The sequence below is a fragment of the Hyperoodon ampullatus genome, assembly GCF_949752795.1.
Source record: "Hyperoodon ampullatus genome assembly, chromosome: 11".
NCBI lineage: Eukaryota > Metazoa > Chordata > Mammalia > Artiodactyla > Ziphiidae > Hyperoodon > Hyperoodon ampullatus.
In genome coordinates, this window is record NC_136924.1 from 70,969,553 (window position 1) to 70,988,941 (window position 19,389).

The following is a 19,389-nucleotide window of genomic DNA, read 5'->3' on the forward strand; positions in this document are numbered from 1 at the left end:
AGAAGTTAAAAACCTAATAAAAACAGCACAGTGTCACACTGTTAAATAAACACATAAATACTGCAATAAATATGGCAGTTTACCTTGAAAAAGAACTGGAGTTTGCTTGTGGAATGAGGTGTCAGAGGGTTGCAGCTTGTGAGTTATTGAGAAGTGATAGAAGGAGGTTATCTGAAATGAAACAAAATTGTAACGGTTGATGTGGATGGATTTAGCTTATCATACACCTGGAGAGCTCAGGGAGCTGGTAGATGTTTGAGGAGTGTCAGTTTTGTGTATTTCCAAGTGGCTTGGTTCAGTTAGGTGTTGTTTTCTGTATTCAGCTAATGTTTCTTGTGCACAAAATTGTGCATAAGGAAATGGGAAGTTTATATTATGTTCAAATCATTCCTTGATATATCAATTGCATTGGAACAAATTCACATTTTCAAAACAAGCATTGTAGCAGAACTGACTGTAATGGGAAGATGACTGAAAAAGGTAAATTAAGAGCAGGCAGTGGTGGTCCTCAAGTGCTGCTCTAAGGAATGGGAACTTTGTACCATAGATAGTGGTGAGCCATCAAAACCTTGAGGGCACATGACAACAGTGCTTTAAGAAAATTAGCATGGCAGTGGAAAATAGGCTTAAAATTGAATGAACTAAAGACTGAGAAACTAGTTAGGAGCCTGTCAGAGTTATTCAGACACTAAGTAATAAGGACCTGCCCTAGGTTAATATGGAGAGTAGAAAAGAAGGGAACAAAAATGGTCAGGACCAGAAACTGGAAACAGTGCAGAGGAGGACTCAGTTGTATAGTGAGAGTCTCTGAAGTCTCTTGTTTGGATGATGAGAAAACAGGAAATGTCATTAATAGAATCCAGAAGTAAAATGGGATAATTTGATGAATATAATTAATTCTACTTAGGAATTTGATGCAAACTGATGCGTGACAGGCTCCAAGTGTGCCTTGTTTGGATGTTGTTCTTAGGTCACTATCAGGTAGCATTAGGTATTTAGAAACTTTATAGGGGAAAACACCTATACAGAGTCTATCTGGAATAAAATTTGACTATAATAAATAATCAAAGCATCCATTAGATTTGAATCTGCTTTCACTCTGTGTTTGAAATTTAGATATTTGACTTTTCAGGAAGATTTCAGCATTGGCTATATCAAACTAAGGGGTCCTTCCTTCTTATTCCCCCACTAGATCTTTTACTAAAGTTTAGAAACTGTCAGGTGAGTAAATAAGTTCATTTTAGAAGACACTGCAGATTTCCAGATTACGAAAAAAGTTGACATACTAAGAAAAACAGTAGTTCAATTTTATTTATATTCATTGTATTTCAGGAGCTTTTCAATAGATATGAGAGAGCAATTTATGCAGCTTTAAGTGGGAATCTCAAGCAGGTATGCAATTTATTTTAATAATTCTTTTTTTATGGAATGAAATCATGTATATATGTCATATATATAACCATATATAATAATCATATAAGCTTAAGCTACTAAGAATAGCAATGATAGAGATAATCATGAAATAGAATAGTAACTTGAGGTACTTAGTTTGATGTATCTCATACATCAAGTGATGTTTTATTTATTTTAATCTTACTTTTTTTAAAAATTTATTTATTTGGCTGCGCTGGGTCTTAGTTGTGGCACAAGGGATCTTCTTTGTCGCGTATGGGATCTTTAGTTGCGGCATGCAAACTCTAAGTTGCAGCTTGTGGGATCTATGGAGTTCCCTGACCAGGGATCAAACCTGGGGCCCCTGCATTGGGAGCCTGGAGTCTTAGCCACTGGACCACTAGGGAAGTCCCCCAAATGATGTTTTGATACATGAAATCAGATTTCAGTTTCTAAGAATTGTACATTTAATTCCAATACACATTTATTGATGACTTATGTTTCCCATAGCTTTATCCAGAAGTGTTCCACAAAGGCACAATGACTGTTTGAACTGTCTCACGTATGTGTGTGTGCTTCTCATAACTCCTACTACCCCCTACATTTTACAGCTGTTTTGAGGAATGTTACCATAACATTGAAACACCATCTTATATCAGCATGGAAAATTGATGCTATTGTGTACTCATCATGGAAAAAATCATAATAGTTCAGACTTCTTAGAAGATGTGGTTTGAGGGACTTCCCTGGCGGTCCATTGGTTAAGACTCTGAGCTTCTACTTCAGGGGGCACGGGTTCAATCCCTGCTTGGGGAACTAAGATCCCTCACCTCATGCTGTGCAGTGTGGCCAAAAAAAAAAAAGGAAATGTGGTTTGAGGGGTGGAGAGAGGAGGTTATTTTGGTATGATATTTTACAGTCCACAATGTCTTATGTCATTATAGTGACTTTACAGTCCATATAAGTGGGTGTAACTGCTTTTCCTTTCTTTTTTGTTGACTATGTCTGCATGTTTCTGTTCTGAAATGGGGTAAAGCTGCTTCCTGTCTGTGACACCTGGGAAGACACAGTGTGGGCCTACTTTCGGGTGATGGTGGACAGTCTGGTAGAACAGGAGATCCGGACATCAGTAATAACTCTGGATGAAACTGAAGAACTCCCTAGAGAATATTTGGAAGCAAAGTGAGTGAGTTGGTTTGTTTTTCATCATGAGGATTTGTAGTATTTTCTATGAAGTTTTATTTTGTAGTCTTTGTTCATATTATTTATTAGCATTATTTTATCCCTTTCCTTGTTCTTTCTTTCAAAGTTGGACTTTAGAAAAGGTTTTTGAAGAACTTCAAGCTACTGATAAAAAGGTAAATATTAATATTTTAGGATAACTGGAATATGAAACTAAATGTTACATTGTGCACTGTAGCTGAAAGGCATATGTGAAATCTTGTTATATTCTCTTTTCCTTTCCTCACCTCTTATTCATATAAGAGATATTCTTTAAAAAGAAAAAACTGGGGCTTTCCTGGTGGCGCAGTGGTTGGGAGTCTGCCTGCCGATGCAGGGGACGCGGGTTTATGCCCCGGTCCGGGAGGATCCCACGTGCCGCGGAGCGGCTGGGCCTGTGGGCCGTGGCTGCTGGGCCTGCAGGTCTGGAGCCTGTGCTCCGCAGCAGGAGAGGCCACAACAGTGAGAGGCCCGCGTACCACAAAAAAAAAAAAGAAAGAAGAAACTTAACTGCATATTTAAATGATACATCATTTCTGTTTATTTGGTTTAGGATTGGTTTCATCTAAATATATGGTATGCATGTAAGCTGATTTATCCCTTTCTTTTTGAAAAATTAAAATATATAATGAAAATTAGCAAGACTTTCTTTTCCTAGATCTCAAAATAATCCAGTATTTTTTAAAGTAATATTCTTAAAAAAATTTTTAAATAACCAAAATATGTACTTGAAACAAAATAATTTAAAGATGTATAAGTAAGGCCTTTATAAAACTTCCTCCCAACCTCTTTATGGTTATTCTCATTCACTGAGATGATAAAACATTGATATGTATCCTACATATCCTTCTCCCTAATCTTACAAATATATGTAGATAATGTAGATATTCCAGTATAGGATTTTGGTTTTTGAGGTGGTTTTTCACATCATTCTACCTACATTAGTCTATGGTGCCTTTTTTCCCCATTTAATGATTCTGTCTTTGAGTTAGTGGACATAGATTTAACTTAACCTAACTTATTATTTTTAATAGGTATATAATGTTCTATAGAATGACGTATCCTTTTTTTAAATCATTCCCCTTTTGGTGATATTTAGATTGCTTCTAGCACTGCAGTGAACATTCTTGTTTATTTACTCTTATTTTTTTTATGCTTATCTACTAGTCCTGTTTCTTTACAAGTTTCCTGAAAGCAGGAATGTTGGGTTAAAGGGTATATGTATGTTAAGTTAATTCCCTTGTTGTAGCAATTAATTCATACTCCTACAAGTAATTTATTAATGTGGCCATTTCCCTGCATTCTCACTAGTCCGAGATATCACAGTTTTTTTATTTTTTGCCAATCCATCAGATTAGGTTGGAAATAGAAACTCACTGTTCTTCTCATATTTCCCTGTCTATTCATAAGGCTGAGCAAGTTTTCCTATGTTTATTGACCATTTTTGAATTTCCTATTTAGAGCTTTCACCTATTTTTCTGTTGGATTTTATCTTTTCCTTATTATTGTATAAGAGTTCTTTGTATAGTAAAAAAATGAAATGCTTTCTCTATCAAGTGTTTTTTTTGCCAGTCTGTTGTTTTGGAGATTCCAATGAATGAAAATAAAACAAGAAAGTCAAGGAATAGATACAAATTTAGAAACAGGGGAGCATTTACATATGATGAGAGTGTAAATCTAGAAACTCAAGATGCAGTAAGTTACTAGAATTAATAAGAGAATTTTTAAAGTATCTAAATTCAAGACAAAGTTATGAAAAAAATCATATCCTTTTTGTAATTGTTACATCTAGTTAGAAAAGGATTTAGCTCCCTGCAAAAGTCCCATTTAAATTACTGACCCAAACTACAAGATACCCAGGAATAAAATTAACCAAGGGTTTGAGGACCTTCATAAAAAAAACTAGAATCCTATTGAAAGACACAAATAAATAGATATACCACATTCCTGGATTAGGTGATTTGATATAAATATCAGTCATTCCAAAATTAACATTGAAACCTAATGCTTTGGGGTATTATTTCTGAACAGAAAATTTCCAAGTAGAAGAATAAGTGAGAATGGCGAGAAAAGAACAATAGTTAATAGGGTATTTGCCTTCCTCAATAATAAAACAATATAAAGATACAATAAAACAGTATCGCACCAGTCAGAATGGCCATCATCAAAAAATCTAGAAACATTAAATACTGGAGAGGATGTGAAGAAAAGGGAACACTCTTGCACTGCTGGTGGGAATGTGAATTGGTACAGCCACTATGGAGAACAGTATGGAGGTTCCTTAAAAAACTACAAATAGAACTACCATATGACCCAGCAATCCCACTACTGGACATATACCCTGAGAAAACCATAATTCAAAAAGAGTCATGTACCAAAATGTTCATTGCAGCTCTATTTACAATAGCCAGGAGATGGAAGCAACCTAAGTGTCCATCATTGGATGAATGGATAAAGAAGATGTGGCACATACATACAATGGAATATTACTCAGCCATAAAAAGAAACGAAATTGAGTTATTTGTAGTGAGGTGGATGGACCTAGAGTCTGTCATACAGTGAAGTAAGTCAGAAAGAGAAAGACAAATACCATATGCTAGCACATATATATGGAATCTAAGAAAAAAAACAAAAATATCATGAAGAACCTAGGGGTAAGATGGGAATAAAGACACAGACCTACTAGAGCATGGACTTGAGGATATGGGGAGGGGGAAGGGTAAGCTGTGACAAAGTGAGAGAGTGGCATGGACATATATACACTACCAAACGTAAAATAGATAGCTAGTGGGAAGCAGCCGCGTAGCACAAGGAGATCAGCTCTGTGCTTTGTGACCACCTAGAGGGGTGGGATAGGGAGGGTGGGAGGGAGGGAGACACAAGAGGGAAGAGATATGGGAACATATGTATATGTATAACTGATTCACTTTGTTATAAAGCAGAAACTAACACACCATTGTAAAGCAATTATACTCCAATAAAGATGTAAAAAAAAAAGGTATCGAATTGTCACAGGAGTAAATAGATCATCGGAATACGAAAATCCATATTAGATCCAAATATATATGAGAACTTAATAGATGTAGATGACAGAGATGACTTTTCAGAGGACGAGGGATGGTTTACTTACATACATGGTATGGACATAATTGACTTTCCATCTGGAAGAAAACAAAGCTAGATCTCTGCTTCATGCCATGTATTAAAATCAGTTCCAGAGGGAGCAAACATTTGAATGTAAAAAAGAAAAAATGTTGGAAGAAAATTTAGACAAATAAAAATCAAGATATATTTGACCTAAAATATATGAATTATTTACTTCAGAAAAAAATCCAACAGCAGGTTACTTGTAAATTTTTTCTTCTCTGTGCCTAATCACTATTTTGATGGGTTTTGTTACTTTTGGTGCCATTTGCAGAAGAGAATACCCAAAGAATGCTTTCAAGAACCACTGTTTATGTTGAAGGAAATCTTACAGTTTATTTTGATTTGGTCACATGTGCCCTTCTTTTCTGGTTCACCATGGACTGCCAAGGAAAACTGTAGTAAAATATAAAAAATAAAAGTTTCATAACAGTCACAGAGATTAAATTGTTTTATCGCAATTCTGTGCTTTCAGAGATAACGTTCAGCCTTGAGTATATATTCCAAGGGCAGTATCTTTCTCATATTTTACTTTATTTTGGTATCCTAAGACTCTTCATTTCCAGCTTTTTCTTTGTATATGTTCCTTCAAAAGTTGACATTTTTAGCTTACCAATGAGTACATACTGCAGAATGACCATAGTAGATTTATGGAAAATGTAAAAATTTTTTCAGAGAGTTGTGGAAGAGAATCAAGAACATTATCATATAGTTCAAAAATTCCTTATCCTGGGAGACATTGATGGTAAGATATATTTTATTTCACTTTGTATGAGTTCTTTGTTTTCTTTAGTAATTTTGTAAAAAGTTATCAAAACTGCATATAACTTACCACATTTTGTCATCTCTATAAATATCAACCTATCTGTATGCAACTGTTTACTTAATATTTAGAAAATAAAGTTTGAATTTAATCCAGAGTCTGTTTTATATGATGGTTCTTAACAATGAGATAGTGAACTGGTAGTGGTATAGGAATACAATAAATGTCCTTGGATAGTGTTTATATCTCTTCTTTTGATTTTTATCCCTATTGTTGCATCTTTGCTTTGATGGCTTATAGGTCTGATGGATGAATTTAGCAAATGGCTTTCCAAAAGCAGAAACAATCTACCTGGACACCTCCTTCGCTTCATGACTCACCTCATTTTGTGTTTCCGCACTCTGGGACTACAGACCAAAGTAAATAAAAATGAGCTGTATACCCTTCTCTGCAAGACTGATGCTTTATACACCTATTGTCAGGAAAACATGCTACTTTTTGGTTGTTGTTTTCTGGAAATGGTGACCGTAGTCTCATATGGTCACTCGATGATAATTCACTGCAGGTTATTTGTTAGGGTTCTAATCTGTGGCTGCAGAATGCTGGTGGTTACCTGGTTTTTGGACAGTTTATAACTTTAATCCTCATCAGTACCCAGCTCTAAATCAACCAGCTAAGCTAACTGAACCAGACTAAGTTCTCTGAGATCTTAAACCTTTGTTTTCTTTTTCTTCTGTCCTAAATGATTGGTAACATTTTGGTCAGAGTACATTTAGAAGGCAGAATGATACAGTAGTTGAAAGCTTGGGTTTTGGAGTAAGAATCCTGGATTCACATTCTTACTCGGCAGCTTCTAGCTGTGTAATTCTGGGTAAATAAAACCTCTTTAGGTCTTAGTTTCTTCCTCTGTAAAATGTGAACAATAATAGTAACTACCCACAAAGAGTTAGGGTAAGGCAATACATGAACTTTGCTAAGCACTTAGTTATTGCATGTAGTTATTGCTCAGTGGTAAATATTAAAAGTCATTAAATCATTATAGTGGAATTTTTATTAGATATATTGCTGGTACACATAAGCAGTTGTATTTATAATTTAATAATTATCTTTTTTTCCTATGAAGGAAGAAGTTTCCATTGAGGTTTTAAAGACATACATACAGGTAAACTTTGAGAAACCACAATTATATTCTTTTTTTTTTTTACCATTTTAATGAAAACAATCAGAATGATAATATTTTAATATCTAGTGGCAGGACAGTCATCAAAATCCATAAAGATCTTTTAATTGTCATAAGTACTTTCTTTTGGAATTTAAAATTCTGTTTAGCAGCACAAATCTATATCTGTATGAATCTCTCCTAAATATATTTGAAATTTTGAAGTGAAATTTTTAAAAAGCACTGTTGATCCTAGAACTTGTTTTATTATTGACATACTTTGATCCTTTTTTTGTTTTTTAGCTTTTAATAAATGAGAAACATACAAATCTCATAGCATTTTATACCTGTCATTTGCCTCAAGACCTCGCTGTTGCCCAGTATGCACTATTTTTGGAAGGTGTTACAGAATTTGAACAGCGCCACCATTGCCTGGAGCTGGCTAAAGAAGCAGGTAAAAATGGTTGAGAACTTCATCTACTGGGCTTTGTAGGCAGATTATCACTTTGGCTTTAGTAACATTTAGCCTTCTAGTTTTAAATCCTATTTCTCTTACGAGGTAAAAAAGGAATGAGGTTTTCAGTGAAATTCTGTTTTTGGAATGAAATAACCTATACTGTAACTCGTGTTAAATATCTTAATTTTGGCATTTTCTTTTATAATGTCTTTCATATTGTACATATTTTATTTTTTTTTTTTTATTTTTTTATTTTTATTTTTTGCTTTATCACAAATTTAATCAGTTATATGTATACATATGTTCCCATATCCCCTCCCTTTTGCGTCTCCCTCCCACCCTCCCTATCCCACCCCTCCAGGCGGTCACAAAGCACCGAGCTGATCTCCCTGTGCTATGCGGCTGCTTCCCACTAGCTATCTACCTTACGTTTGGTAGTGTCATATTGTACATATTTTTAAAGAATTGTTATCCGAAATTTACCAAATCATTGTGACTGTTTAGAGGATATTAGTGTGAATGATTATTCTTGTTTTTGTTTCTTCAAAAAATTCTTTAGATTTGGATATTGCAACTATAACAAAAACCGTAGTTGAGAATATTCGGAAGAAAGATAATGGTGAATTCAGTCATCATGACCTGGCCCCCGCCCTAGATACTGGCACTACTGAGGTAACTTGAGGGGAAGAGAGAGGTGTGTTATATAACTCCTGATAATCCCTCATGTTATGCTTTTGTGAACTTCTACCTTAAAATACTCTGGTTTCTTTCTTTTTTTAAGAATTTTTCTTTGTCAGCCAAGTTATAAAAATTGGCAGCAAACTTAAGGTCTTGCGTAAGGAATTGCTTAATAGTAGTATTATGTTAAGGGAAGTTTCTTTAATGGAAAAAACCTGAGCATTGGATTTTTGCTCATCAGATTATTCTAGATACTTGATCAGTCACTAACTTTTTTTTTTTTTTTTTTGGCTGAGTCGGTTCTTAGTTGCGGCACTCGGGATCTTTTCATTGCGGCATCTTTTCATTGTGGCGGGTGGGCTTCTCTCTAGTTGTGACATGTGGGTTTTCTCTCTCTGTTTATGCCGTGTGGGCTCCAGAGCTCATAGGCTCTGTAGTTTGCAGCACACGGGCTCTCTCATTGAGGCACGTGGGCTTAGTTGCTCCGCGGCATGTGGGATCTTAGTTTCCTGCATTGGAAGGTGGATTCTTTACCACTGGACCACCAGGGAAGTCCTGATCAATCACTAACTTTTATGTACCTTACTTATTCCTATTTTCAGAAAAGAATAGAAAGTTTTATCTAGGAAAGAAAAAAATTTTAGAGTAGCTCTTAAAGGAATTACATAATTAAGTTGGTGGGACATCACATACATAATTCCAGATTCACAGTCCAGTAAGTTTTTTCTATAATTTAATAGAGACCTATTAAATGTGAAAATAAACTAAGAAAAGCTATTTTCTTTCATTATTTTGTATAACCTGAGGGAAAATATTCACTAGAAGTACAGACATAAGCTGGTTCTACTAATTTGCAGAATATCTTAGAAAAAACACAATTGACATTTCTTTTTTCCAATTAAATGAATAGGAGGACCGTTTAAAAATCGATGTAATTGACTGGTTGGTATTTGACCCATCACAGAGGGCGGAAGCACTAAAACAAGGCAATGCCATAATGAGGAAATTCTTGGGTATGCTGTATTTTTATATTCTTTTTTTTTTTAAGTTTTTGTTCTGTTCTAGAACTTTGTTGTTTGTTTTTCCAACCCTTCCAGTAGGGTAAGGCACAAAACAGCTGGTATTATGAAACAAAACATATTTAATAGTGACTTTTCATGTCCTACTCAATTTTGCATATAATCTCAAGGCTTTGAAAAAATTGAATTGCTTTTTTTTAAGATACAAAAAAGTATGTAAAAGTAATTGCATTTAATGAATCCTTTTGTGACTGTTACATTGAAATAAGGAAAAGCCCAGCCATTAAGTAGAGAGATCACCCAGACCTTTAACAGAAGTACCTTGAGACCTGAAATGGTTACAGGTAGCTGTGAAAGTTGCAAACCAATAATTTGATTCCTTTAGAAACCATTACACGGAAATCCATATGTATTGAAAAACTGTATATCTTTTTCGCAGCATCAAAAAAGCACGAAGCTGCAAAAGAAGTATTTGTGAAAATTCCTCAGGATTCAATAGCAGAAATCTATAACCAGTGGGAGGAACAAGGAATGGAGAGCTCACTTCCTGCTGAAGATGATAACGCTATCCGAGAACATTTGTGCATTAGAGCTTATTTGGTGAGACTGTAAAAACCACAAAACCTTTCTTTATGATGACTTTCCTGATTCACTCTCAGACCTTGAACTGTTTTTCCAGAAGTGGTGATTGACTCATTCATTATCTTAGGTCCCTTGCAACTATGGGACTGACTGATCCATAAGAACTTTGAAGACAAGACCTGGTCTTCATTTATATAAGCCTCTAATCAGTGCTAACCAACTAAGAACATTTCACATGGTAGATAGTGTGTGTGATGTCTGAAACGTATGTTTTCTTAAGATTCTTTGAGTGCTTCTCTCAGCTTTAACATTTCTGCTTTTGGCAATAACTGAAAAAAGCAAGATATTCTGTATTGTGACTAAAATAACAACATACTCATTCAAAATTCATTCAACAAATAATGAAGTGATTGGCTAGGTTCTAGGACTAATTCTGGATGTCTTTCTATCCTTGCCCTCTAGAAGCTAATAGGCTCGTCAAGAAGACAGACAAGTAAATATGTGAACATCACAAACAAAACACTTATTCACCATGATTTTTTTTGTATAAAAAAATATTAAATGATTTTATTTCTTGCTACTGAAAAATTATTTCTAAGAACCAAATTTTTAAAAACTTTGTTGAACATATGTGAACAGTTTTTTTTGTATTTCTCTATTTTATTTTGCATTTTAGGAAGCCCACGAAACCTTTAATGAGTGGTTTAAGCATATGAATTCAGCTCCACAAAAACCTACTTTGACACCTCAAGCAACTTTTACTGAGAAAGTGGCTCATGAACACAAAGAAAAGAAATATGAAGTAAGTTGAATGTAGATGAGACATGTCTATTGCATCTGAAAAATACATGTCATATATTTAAAGAGATCATTTTTTCAGCAGTTATATTCTTATTATAACAAGTGATCTTCCTTATTACTGTTCTACTTTGAAAAAAAGCCATCTCTTTAGTTACTTTTCTGTAGATAATTAACCAAACATGAAACACCTTCAGGTGACAATAGTGCTCATTTACATGGTTAACATTTTAGTGTTTTATTGAACTGCAGTCCGTCGATGTTTGTTTTTATATTTGGCTTACTGAATGTCAACTCTTTAGAATTATGTTCCATATATGTATATTCCTGTCTGTACTTTACAGATACATTATAGTCTGTTATATATCTGCCTTATGTTTGTTTTGCAGATGGATTATGGTATTTGGAAAGGGCATTTGGATGCCCTAACTGCTGATGTGAAGGAGAAAATGTACAATGTCTTGTTGTTTGTTGATGGAGGGTGGATGGTGGATGTTAGAGAGGTAAGTTGTGTGCATTGTTTATAGCTAAAAGCAAAAACAATGTCTTTTTTAAAAAGTTTTTTGAACAGGAGCAGCTACAGATCTCATATAACCTTTGTACTTATAACTAAACATCCCATAATTTAACCTGAAATACTAGTTAGGGAATATAGGAATGTTTGACTCTTGGGTAAACTATTTTTCCATATTTAATATGTTCACTCAGGATAGTAAAATCTAATTTTTTAAAAAATATTTATGTATTTATTTGATTGCGCTGGGCCTTAGTTGCAGCAGGTGGGCTCCTTAGTTGCAACATGTGAACTCCTAGTTGCAGCATGCATGGGGGATCTAGTTCCCTGACCAGGAATCGAACCCAGGCCCCCTGTATTGGGAGCGTGGAGTCTTAACCACTGTGCCACCAGGGAAGTCCCAAATCTAATTTTTTAAAGTTCTGGACCTAAAAATTAATTATATATATATTCAACTCAATTTATGGATATGAAGATAAGTCTAGTAGAATGAGTAAGACATATATAAAGCAGTGGTTCTCACCTCTGAGCTGTCCATTTAAATGATCTGGAGAACTTTTTAAAAATACTGGTTTGGTTCCACTAGTGGTTACCACTAGTGGGGAGCGGAGAGGGAGGGGCAACATAGGGGTTGCAGAGGGGGAGGTAGGAACTGTTAGGTGTAAGATAGGCTACAAGGACATATTGTACAGTATGGGGAATATAGCCAGTATTTTGTAATATCTGAAAATGGAATGTTGCCTTTAAAAATTGTATTAAAAAAAATAACTTTTAAAGAGTCCTGAAAAGACATGACAGTTAAATGTAGTATGTGATCCTAAACTGGCTCCTACGTTGGAGGAAGAAAGATGCTATAAAGGAGAGTGTTGAGTCAATGATGTTAAGGTATTACGTCACTGTTAAATTTCCTGATGTCGTTAACTGCATTGTGATTATGTTAGAAAAACTTCTCTTTATTAGGAAGTAAACACTGAAGTATTTAGAGGTAAGGGAACATGATTATGCAGCTTGCCCTCAAAGGGTTAAAAAAATGTGTATTTATAGATACACATACAGATGCAAATCATAAAGCAAACAGGGCAAAGACTGAACAAAGGGTGAGGGTATTGAGATATTCTTTGTACTATTGTAATTTAGTTTCTTTGAAATGATTTTCAAATAAAATATATTTTTAAATACTAAAAAAAAAATACCGGGTTCCACTTCCAGAGATTCTGGGTTAATTGGTCTGAGATAGGGCTGGCTGGCTTTTTTTTCTTTTCTTTTCTTTTTTTTAATTACCTGAAGAGCTTTAATGTGTAGCCTGGGTTGAGAAACCAGTTACAGAAGTACTAAATGCCATAAGAAAAGCACAGATGAAGCATTTTGTGAGTTTAGGAAAAGAAAAGGTTCCTTCTACCTGGAAGAGATCTGGGCAGAATGCTTGAAAGGTGTAGCGTTTGACTGAACCTTGAACGAATTGGGGAAATTTGGATGAGCTGAGGTGGGAGAAAGGAAGGATGCTGCAGGTAATAGTGGTGTGAGGGAAAGGCACTGAGGCTTGCTCATGGGGCATGACAGAAACAGGGAGTTACTCAGTTTTACCTCTGCAGACCTGATGATCTGTCCAAGGATTGTAAATGCTGGATTCTTGGATATTAGGTATATTATTTTGAACAGAAAAATCACAGGAGTATGTTTGGTATCTTCCCTTCTGCATTCCCTGAATCTTAGTATAGTCACTCCTTTTTCACACTTGATCTTAGCCAAAAGGCTGAGAAGCGATCATCACTCCTTTTTTATTGTTTGTTTTGGTTTGGTTTTTGCTACTACATTTTTCTAGTTCCTCTGGCTTCCCTTTTTTGACCAGAAGCAAAAACATTAGGGACAGGAGACTAGATTTGAGCCCCTATTTGCTACTATTCCTGATAGTAGCTGACTCTGCTGACTTCATAAACAGTTTTGAACCTTTAGCAGGTTCCTTGGGTTTTCTCTTCTATTTCATGCTGCTGCTCACGAAGATAAAATTTTAGTGTTGCAAAATGCTAATTAAATGGTATTTAAGGTTTGAAAAGACTTGATGCCTTATTTATACATAAATCTTTGTTATTCTAAGTATTAATTAATCTTAGATTAGGGACTTCCCTGGTGGTGCAGTGGTTAAGACTCCAAGCTCCCAATGCAGGGGGCCCGGGTTCAATCCCTTGTCAGGGAACTAGATCCCACATGCATGCCACAATGAAGAGTTCACATGCCACAACTAAGGAGCCCTCCTGCTGCAACTAAGACCCAGAGCAACCAAATAAATAAATTTAAAAAAAAGATAGTGAAAGTCACAAAACAGACACTCTGGAGTGTTTTAAAAATAGAGTAGGAGTGGAAGGCTATGAATGATACCATTTTGTTTTACCAAACATTTAAAAATCAATATTCAGTCTCAATCACTTCTTCAAATCTAATCCAAACAAGAAGAGATTTCTTGAACAATCAAATGATAAATAATGATATTTTGAGTTGAGTTTAGCTTAATACTCTTACATACTCAGCAAAGCAGGAAATTATTCAGGGCTCCTGATAGCACTTATATCACTTGTATAAAAATTAGGAAACGGTATCCATTCTCTTACACAGATAGATTCCATGCCAAGTGCACATGACCTGTAGACTGGAGCATGGATTAGATTTCAGCCCCCACTCACTCACCTGGCTAGCACCATATGCAAGGCACAGCTGTTCAGCAAAGCCCTGGCCTTATATGCTGACTCTTACATCTGTACCTCACTTTTAACATAACTGCAGAACGGGCCCATTCGTGTTGGAGGCTGGTGGCACACAGGGATGGCAGGGGGAATGGAGGAGGCAGCTCATCTTTACCTACTTTTTGCCACCTCTGCCTCAACCACATTCTAGTTGAAGCCTCAACTGTCTTTCCCTTGCTTCCACTCTTCCTTACGCAGTCTCTTCCTCATATAGATCAGCTAGTAATCCTTTTTAAATCCTTTTAAAATCCTTTAAAAAAGGGTCCTACTCAGACCCTTCTGATGGCTTCTCGGTACACTTTGAATAAAACGCAGAGTTCTTTTCTTGACCTACAAGATCACACATCCGCTGGGCCTTGACTGCCTCCCCAGTCTTGTATCCTACTGCTCTCCCCTCACTTTGCTCTAGCCTTCTGGCCTCTTTACCGTTCTTCTGCCTAGAGTACTATTTCCCCCAGATAGCTGCATGGATGGCTTCCTTACTTCCTTCAGCAGTCTGCTCCAGGGTCGTCTCTCTTTAGAGACTTTGCCCCACCCCCAAACCCCCTATCCTAAATAGGACATATACATATATGCACATATATGTACATAAACACATCAACACATATCAGTTAATGAGCTTTTCTCACATATAAAGCACTACATGTCCCTGATGGAAAGAATCTTTTTGTTTTATATATTTACAGGATTTTTCAAATTTACAGGATTTTTTATTCAGGTGAGAAAAATATAGGTTGTAGCAGAGCAATTTATTTGCTTTTCCTTGTGGCAAATTGCTGGGCCCATCAGGCATGATTCTGGTTGGTTGTTGGTTGATAGCAGCCAGCCCACTGGTATGGAAATCGCCTGTAGTCAGCAGAAGAGATCACACCCTGATATTTGGCAGCAACAGGATTTCGGAGAGGCAGGTGCCAGAATCCATCCTATGAAACGAGGTTATCAGTAAGCAGGTGGAAAGGAGTCTAGGGGCCAGGGGTACTTTGCTTCTTTAGCATAGGGGGAAAAGAGTACATTGGAGCACAAATGGAGGGACCCAGAAAGAAGCAGTCTTCTTATTCCTACTAGGCCCCTAGTAGGATTCACTAATATGAATTATGAGTAAGACCTTGAGGTGTTTTAAATCCACCTCTGAAGGTAGTAAGTTCCTATTTGAGAAAATAAATGAAGGTGCTTTCCCTTTTAAAGCTAAGAAAATACAAAGCATGCGTTTTAATATTTGCTTCTATGTATCTATATCTCAAAACAGGACAGAAAGGTTGACACTAATTTTTCATATGTGTGGAAACCTGACCTATGTCAGATTTAGTACAATTATTCCTTGGTATAATTTCCAGATTACATTCGGTTGCTTCACACCTCCACTTACATCTACCTTTGGAAGTGTTTTAGCAATTTAATATTATAGTCTCTCACATGAAGAGATTTTTAGTGATTAATATTGTCATAAGGAAAAAATTTTTAATTAATTAGGTGTCTTATTAGGCTTTTCAAAGGACCAGTTGGTATTTTTGCTTGTCCTGTTTTCTGTTTTGTTTTACACTATGAGTCCTATGGATTTCCTTCTAATTTTTAAGATTATTTCAGAAATTTTATTGTGGTTGGGTACCTTTTTATTATTTTAATTATTTTATTTTTCCATTTTTTATAAGAAAATGTAGTGGGCGTAAAAGGTCTGTTCTTTTCTCTGCACTCTTAGTACCCACAAAATTTTTTAGAAAGATCCCTGTATACTTATAAAGAAATGCTTACTGTTTTCTCTACAGTGTTTTCCTCATGTATCTGTTAGTTCTGTCCCATGCAAATCTTCAGATTCTTTTAATTTTTCTATTTTTAATAAATTATACAAAGACATCATAAATTCATTCTCTGTTTAAAGAAACAAAATATGTGCAATGAAGTTGTCCTCCCTGTGCACCTCTCCCCTCATCCTCCTGATCCTTCTTCCCAGCAGGAATCACTGCTGTTGGTATGAAGAGCCCTCTCAGTCCTTCTGGTATCTGTCTGTATTTCCTTCTGTATATATCCAGGGCAATGGTTATTATTTTCTGTTCTGATTTTTGCTCTAGTCTCTTAACTGCTTTTCCTTTTATGCATGTTTTTATTTAAGACATAGTAAGTACAAATTCAGAAGCATTCTGTTTTCATTATCAGACTTCTGACTCCTCTGAAGATACCATGATAGAAACCCTGCCTTGTTTTATTTTTAATTAGCATGATAAGCTTTACAGAAACACTTTAGCTTTTACCTGTTGCTTTTTGGTTTGATTCATTGACTTTTTTTAAGGGTATTTAGCTTAAAGTTGCTAGAATGACTACTTGATGTCTGTCTGTAGGATGCTGAGGAAGACCATGAAAGAACCTATCAAATGGTTTTACTGAGAAAGCTTTGTCTGCCAATGTTGTGTTTTCTGCTTCACACCATATTGCATAGTACCGGTCAGTATCAGGAATGCCTGCAGTTAGCGGATATGGTTTCCTCTGAGCGCCATAAGCTGTATCTGGTAAGTTCTAGAGCATTTGCACTTTTAAATTTTAGTGATTTGATAACCTCTGTAATAATATTTAGGTTTGTGAGATGTGTTTATATTCTTTAGATGTTCTTAGATTTTCTTAAAGTAGGGATCCAGTTTTAAGGTTTGTGCTTTTTTATCCAAAATATGTATACATTTCTAAGCAGTTTGAAGTGTATAGACTGGTCCAGAGAAGTAGCTTTGAAGTCCTGGGCTATCCTAATATACTGGCCTCTGGCTACATAAACCTTAAAGAGGAATTTCTTCTTGCATTAAGCTAATCAGGTTGATTAGGTGACTGTAAATTCACACTCTTTTTTGTTCTCATTCTTCACATTTTTCTCTTTTTTAAAAATCAGGTGTTTTCTAAGGAAGAACTAAGGAAATTGCTACAGAAATTAAGAGATTCCTCTCTAATGCTCCTAGACCAGGGACTGGATCCATTAGGATATGAAATTCAGTCATAATTCGTCTGCTGTTTGTAATCTCAATAATTTCCATGATAAATGGAAGTTTTTCTGTAAAATATATATATATTTGTAATTACTGGGTTTTTTCTTTTGTCTTATGGGGAAAATGTTTATGGAATTTAGGCATTTAATTTTGTACTTTTAAGCATATTATGGTGACACTTCGAAAATTTAATGTATTATATAATTCCGTGTTTATTAATAAAACTACATAAAAACGAAAATTTTCTGTTCATATGAATTCCAGGAACGTCCCTCTATTATGTAATAAGAAATTGAATTTCCGATCATAAGTACTCTGAAATCTTAAAGAGGATGGAAAGTAGATACATTTTTAAGCCAGGTATATAAGTCCTCATCATAAAATTTGGTGTTTTTTATTTGGTTTTTTTTATTTGGTTTTTTTTTGTTTTTTTGCGGTACGCGGGCCTCTCACTGTTGTGGCCTCTCCCGTTGCAGAGCACAGGCTCCGGATGCGCAGGCTCAGCGGCCATGGCTCACGGGCCCAGCCACTCCGCGGCATGTGGGATCCTCCTGGACCGGGGCACGAACCCGTGTCTCCTGCATCGGCAGGCGGACTCCCAACCACTGCGCCACCAGGGAAGCCCTGGTGTTTTTTAAATATTACAGTTAATTAGATGAACATAGCAAGAATGTTTTCTAAAATAATATTATACTATTGTTTTATTTTGAAGACATTTCTAGTTTATTAACTCTCATTCAGCAAACCTGCTCTAAAATAAGTTGGAGCATGTAAAGACTTAGAATAGTATCTGGCACACAGCAAGCTGTGAATAAATTGGGGAATACACAGTGAGTAAGATCTCATCTAGCCCTTCCAGTAGGGGAAATACAATATTTTTAAATGCCATTTTAAAATACAAGTAATCCAAGCAGGAAGAAACTATTTCCAGCTAAGAGGTTTCTGAGGAAGTAGCATTTGAGCTGGGGTCTGGGTAATGCACTGAATTTGCAAAGACAGAGATAAAAGCACAAGAAGGGTGGGGCACTACAGATTAGGAAATCAGTATAAGCAAGGCCTACAAATGGTAAATGCATGTTTATGAATCAGCATTTATGTTGAATTGACTAGAGTGTAGGACTTATAAATGGGAGATGACCAAAAGAGAGAATGTGACTCTAAGAGAAAACATGATGTAAATGGATTATAAACCTGAATATAAACGCTAAAACCATAAAACCTTTAAGAAAAATAGAGAATATCTTTGGGACTCAAGGGTAGGTAAAGATTTCCTATACAAGAGACAGAAAGCAATTACCATAAAGGAAAAAAATTGATTACTTAGACCATCAAAATATAAAACTCTGCTCTTCAAAGACATTAAGAAAATAAGTAAGCCACAGACTGGGAGAAAATATTTGCAGAAGGATAACTGACCAAAAAAACTCGTGTCCAGCATATATAAAGAACTCTTACAACTCAATAATAAAAAGGCCAAAAAAAATTTAAAGAGCGGACAAAATAGTACAACAGATGATTCTTAAAGGAAGACACACCTAACCATGTGCCTGTGAAAACTGCTCAAGTCAATGGTGAATGCAAATTAAAACCATGAGATACCACTATACATCCATCAGAATGGCTAAAATCAAAGACTAACAACCAAATGTTTGGGAGGATGTGGAGCAACTGTGACTGGGACATATTGCTGGGGAATGTAAAATGGTGCAATCTTTGGGGAAAGTTTTGACTATTTCTATTCTTGTGGATAACTGTATTTTATTGGCCTTTTCAAATATTCTATTATAAACAACCATCTACCCTTTAACCCAGAAGTTTCACTCAAATGCATAATGTTTAGAATAAGTAAAGTGATGTAACAACAGATGAAATAAATTGAAAATATGGTAGAATACCATATACAACTCTGACCAAGTATATTAGAACATTTAAGTAAAATGGACACTTTTCTAGGATGATGA

The 19,389-nt window shown here is 35.6% G+C and overlaps 1 protein-coding gene across 1 annotated transcript in view; it reads left to right on the plus strand.

The window, feature by feature from the left end:
* Positions 1-17,659, plus strand: part of NUP107 (nucleoporin 107) — a gene marked incomplete at its 5' end in the record, with an annotated part of 48,664 nt that extends 31,005 nt beyond the window's left edge. Inside the window, 14 exons of the mRNA XM_079714671.1 lie at positions 1,333-1,392; positions 2,429-2,574; positions 2,702-2,750; positions 6,433-6,502; positions 6,821-6,939; positions 7,644-7,682; positions 7,983-8,133; positions 8,696-8,808; positions 9,725-9,827; positions 10,273-10,433; positions 11,092-11,217; positions 11,603-11,716; positions 16,799-16,966; positions 17,335-17,659. Of these exons, the coding sequence (XP_079570797.1) occupies positions 1,333-1,392; positions 2,429-2,574; positions 2,702-2,750; positions 6,433-6,502; positions 6,821-6,939; positions 7,644-7,682; positions 7,983-8,133; positions 8,696-8,808; positions 9,725-9,827; positions 10,273-10,433; positions 11,092-11,217; positions 11,603-11,716; positions 16,799-16,966; positions 17,335-17,442 (1,527 nt within the window). The 3' untranslated portion in view covers positions 17,443-17,659. The remainder of the gene's footprint in view (positions 1-1,332; positions 1,393-2,428; positions 2,575-2,701; positions 2,751-6,432; positions 6,503-6,820; positions 6,940-7,643; positions 7,683-7,982; positions 8,134-8,695; positions 8,809-9,724; positions 9,828-10,272; positions 10,434-11,091; positions 11,218-11,602; positions 11,717-16,798; positions 16,967-17,334) is intronic.
* Between the last annotated feature and the right edge of the window lie 1,730 nt (positions 17,660-19,389).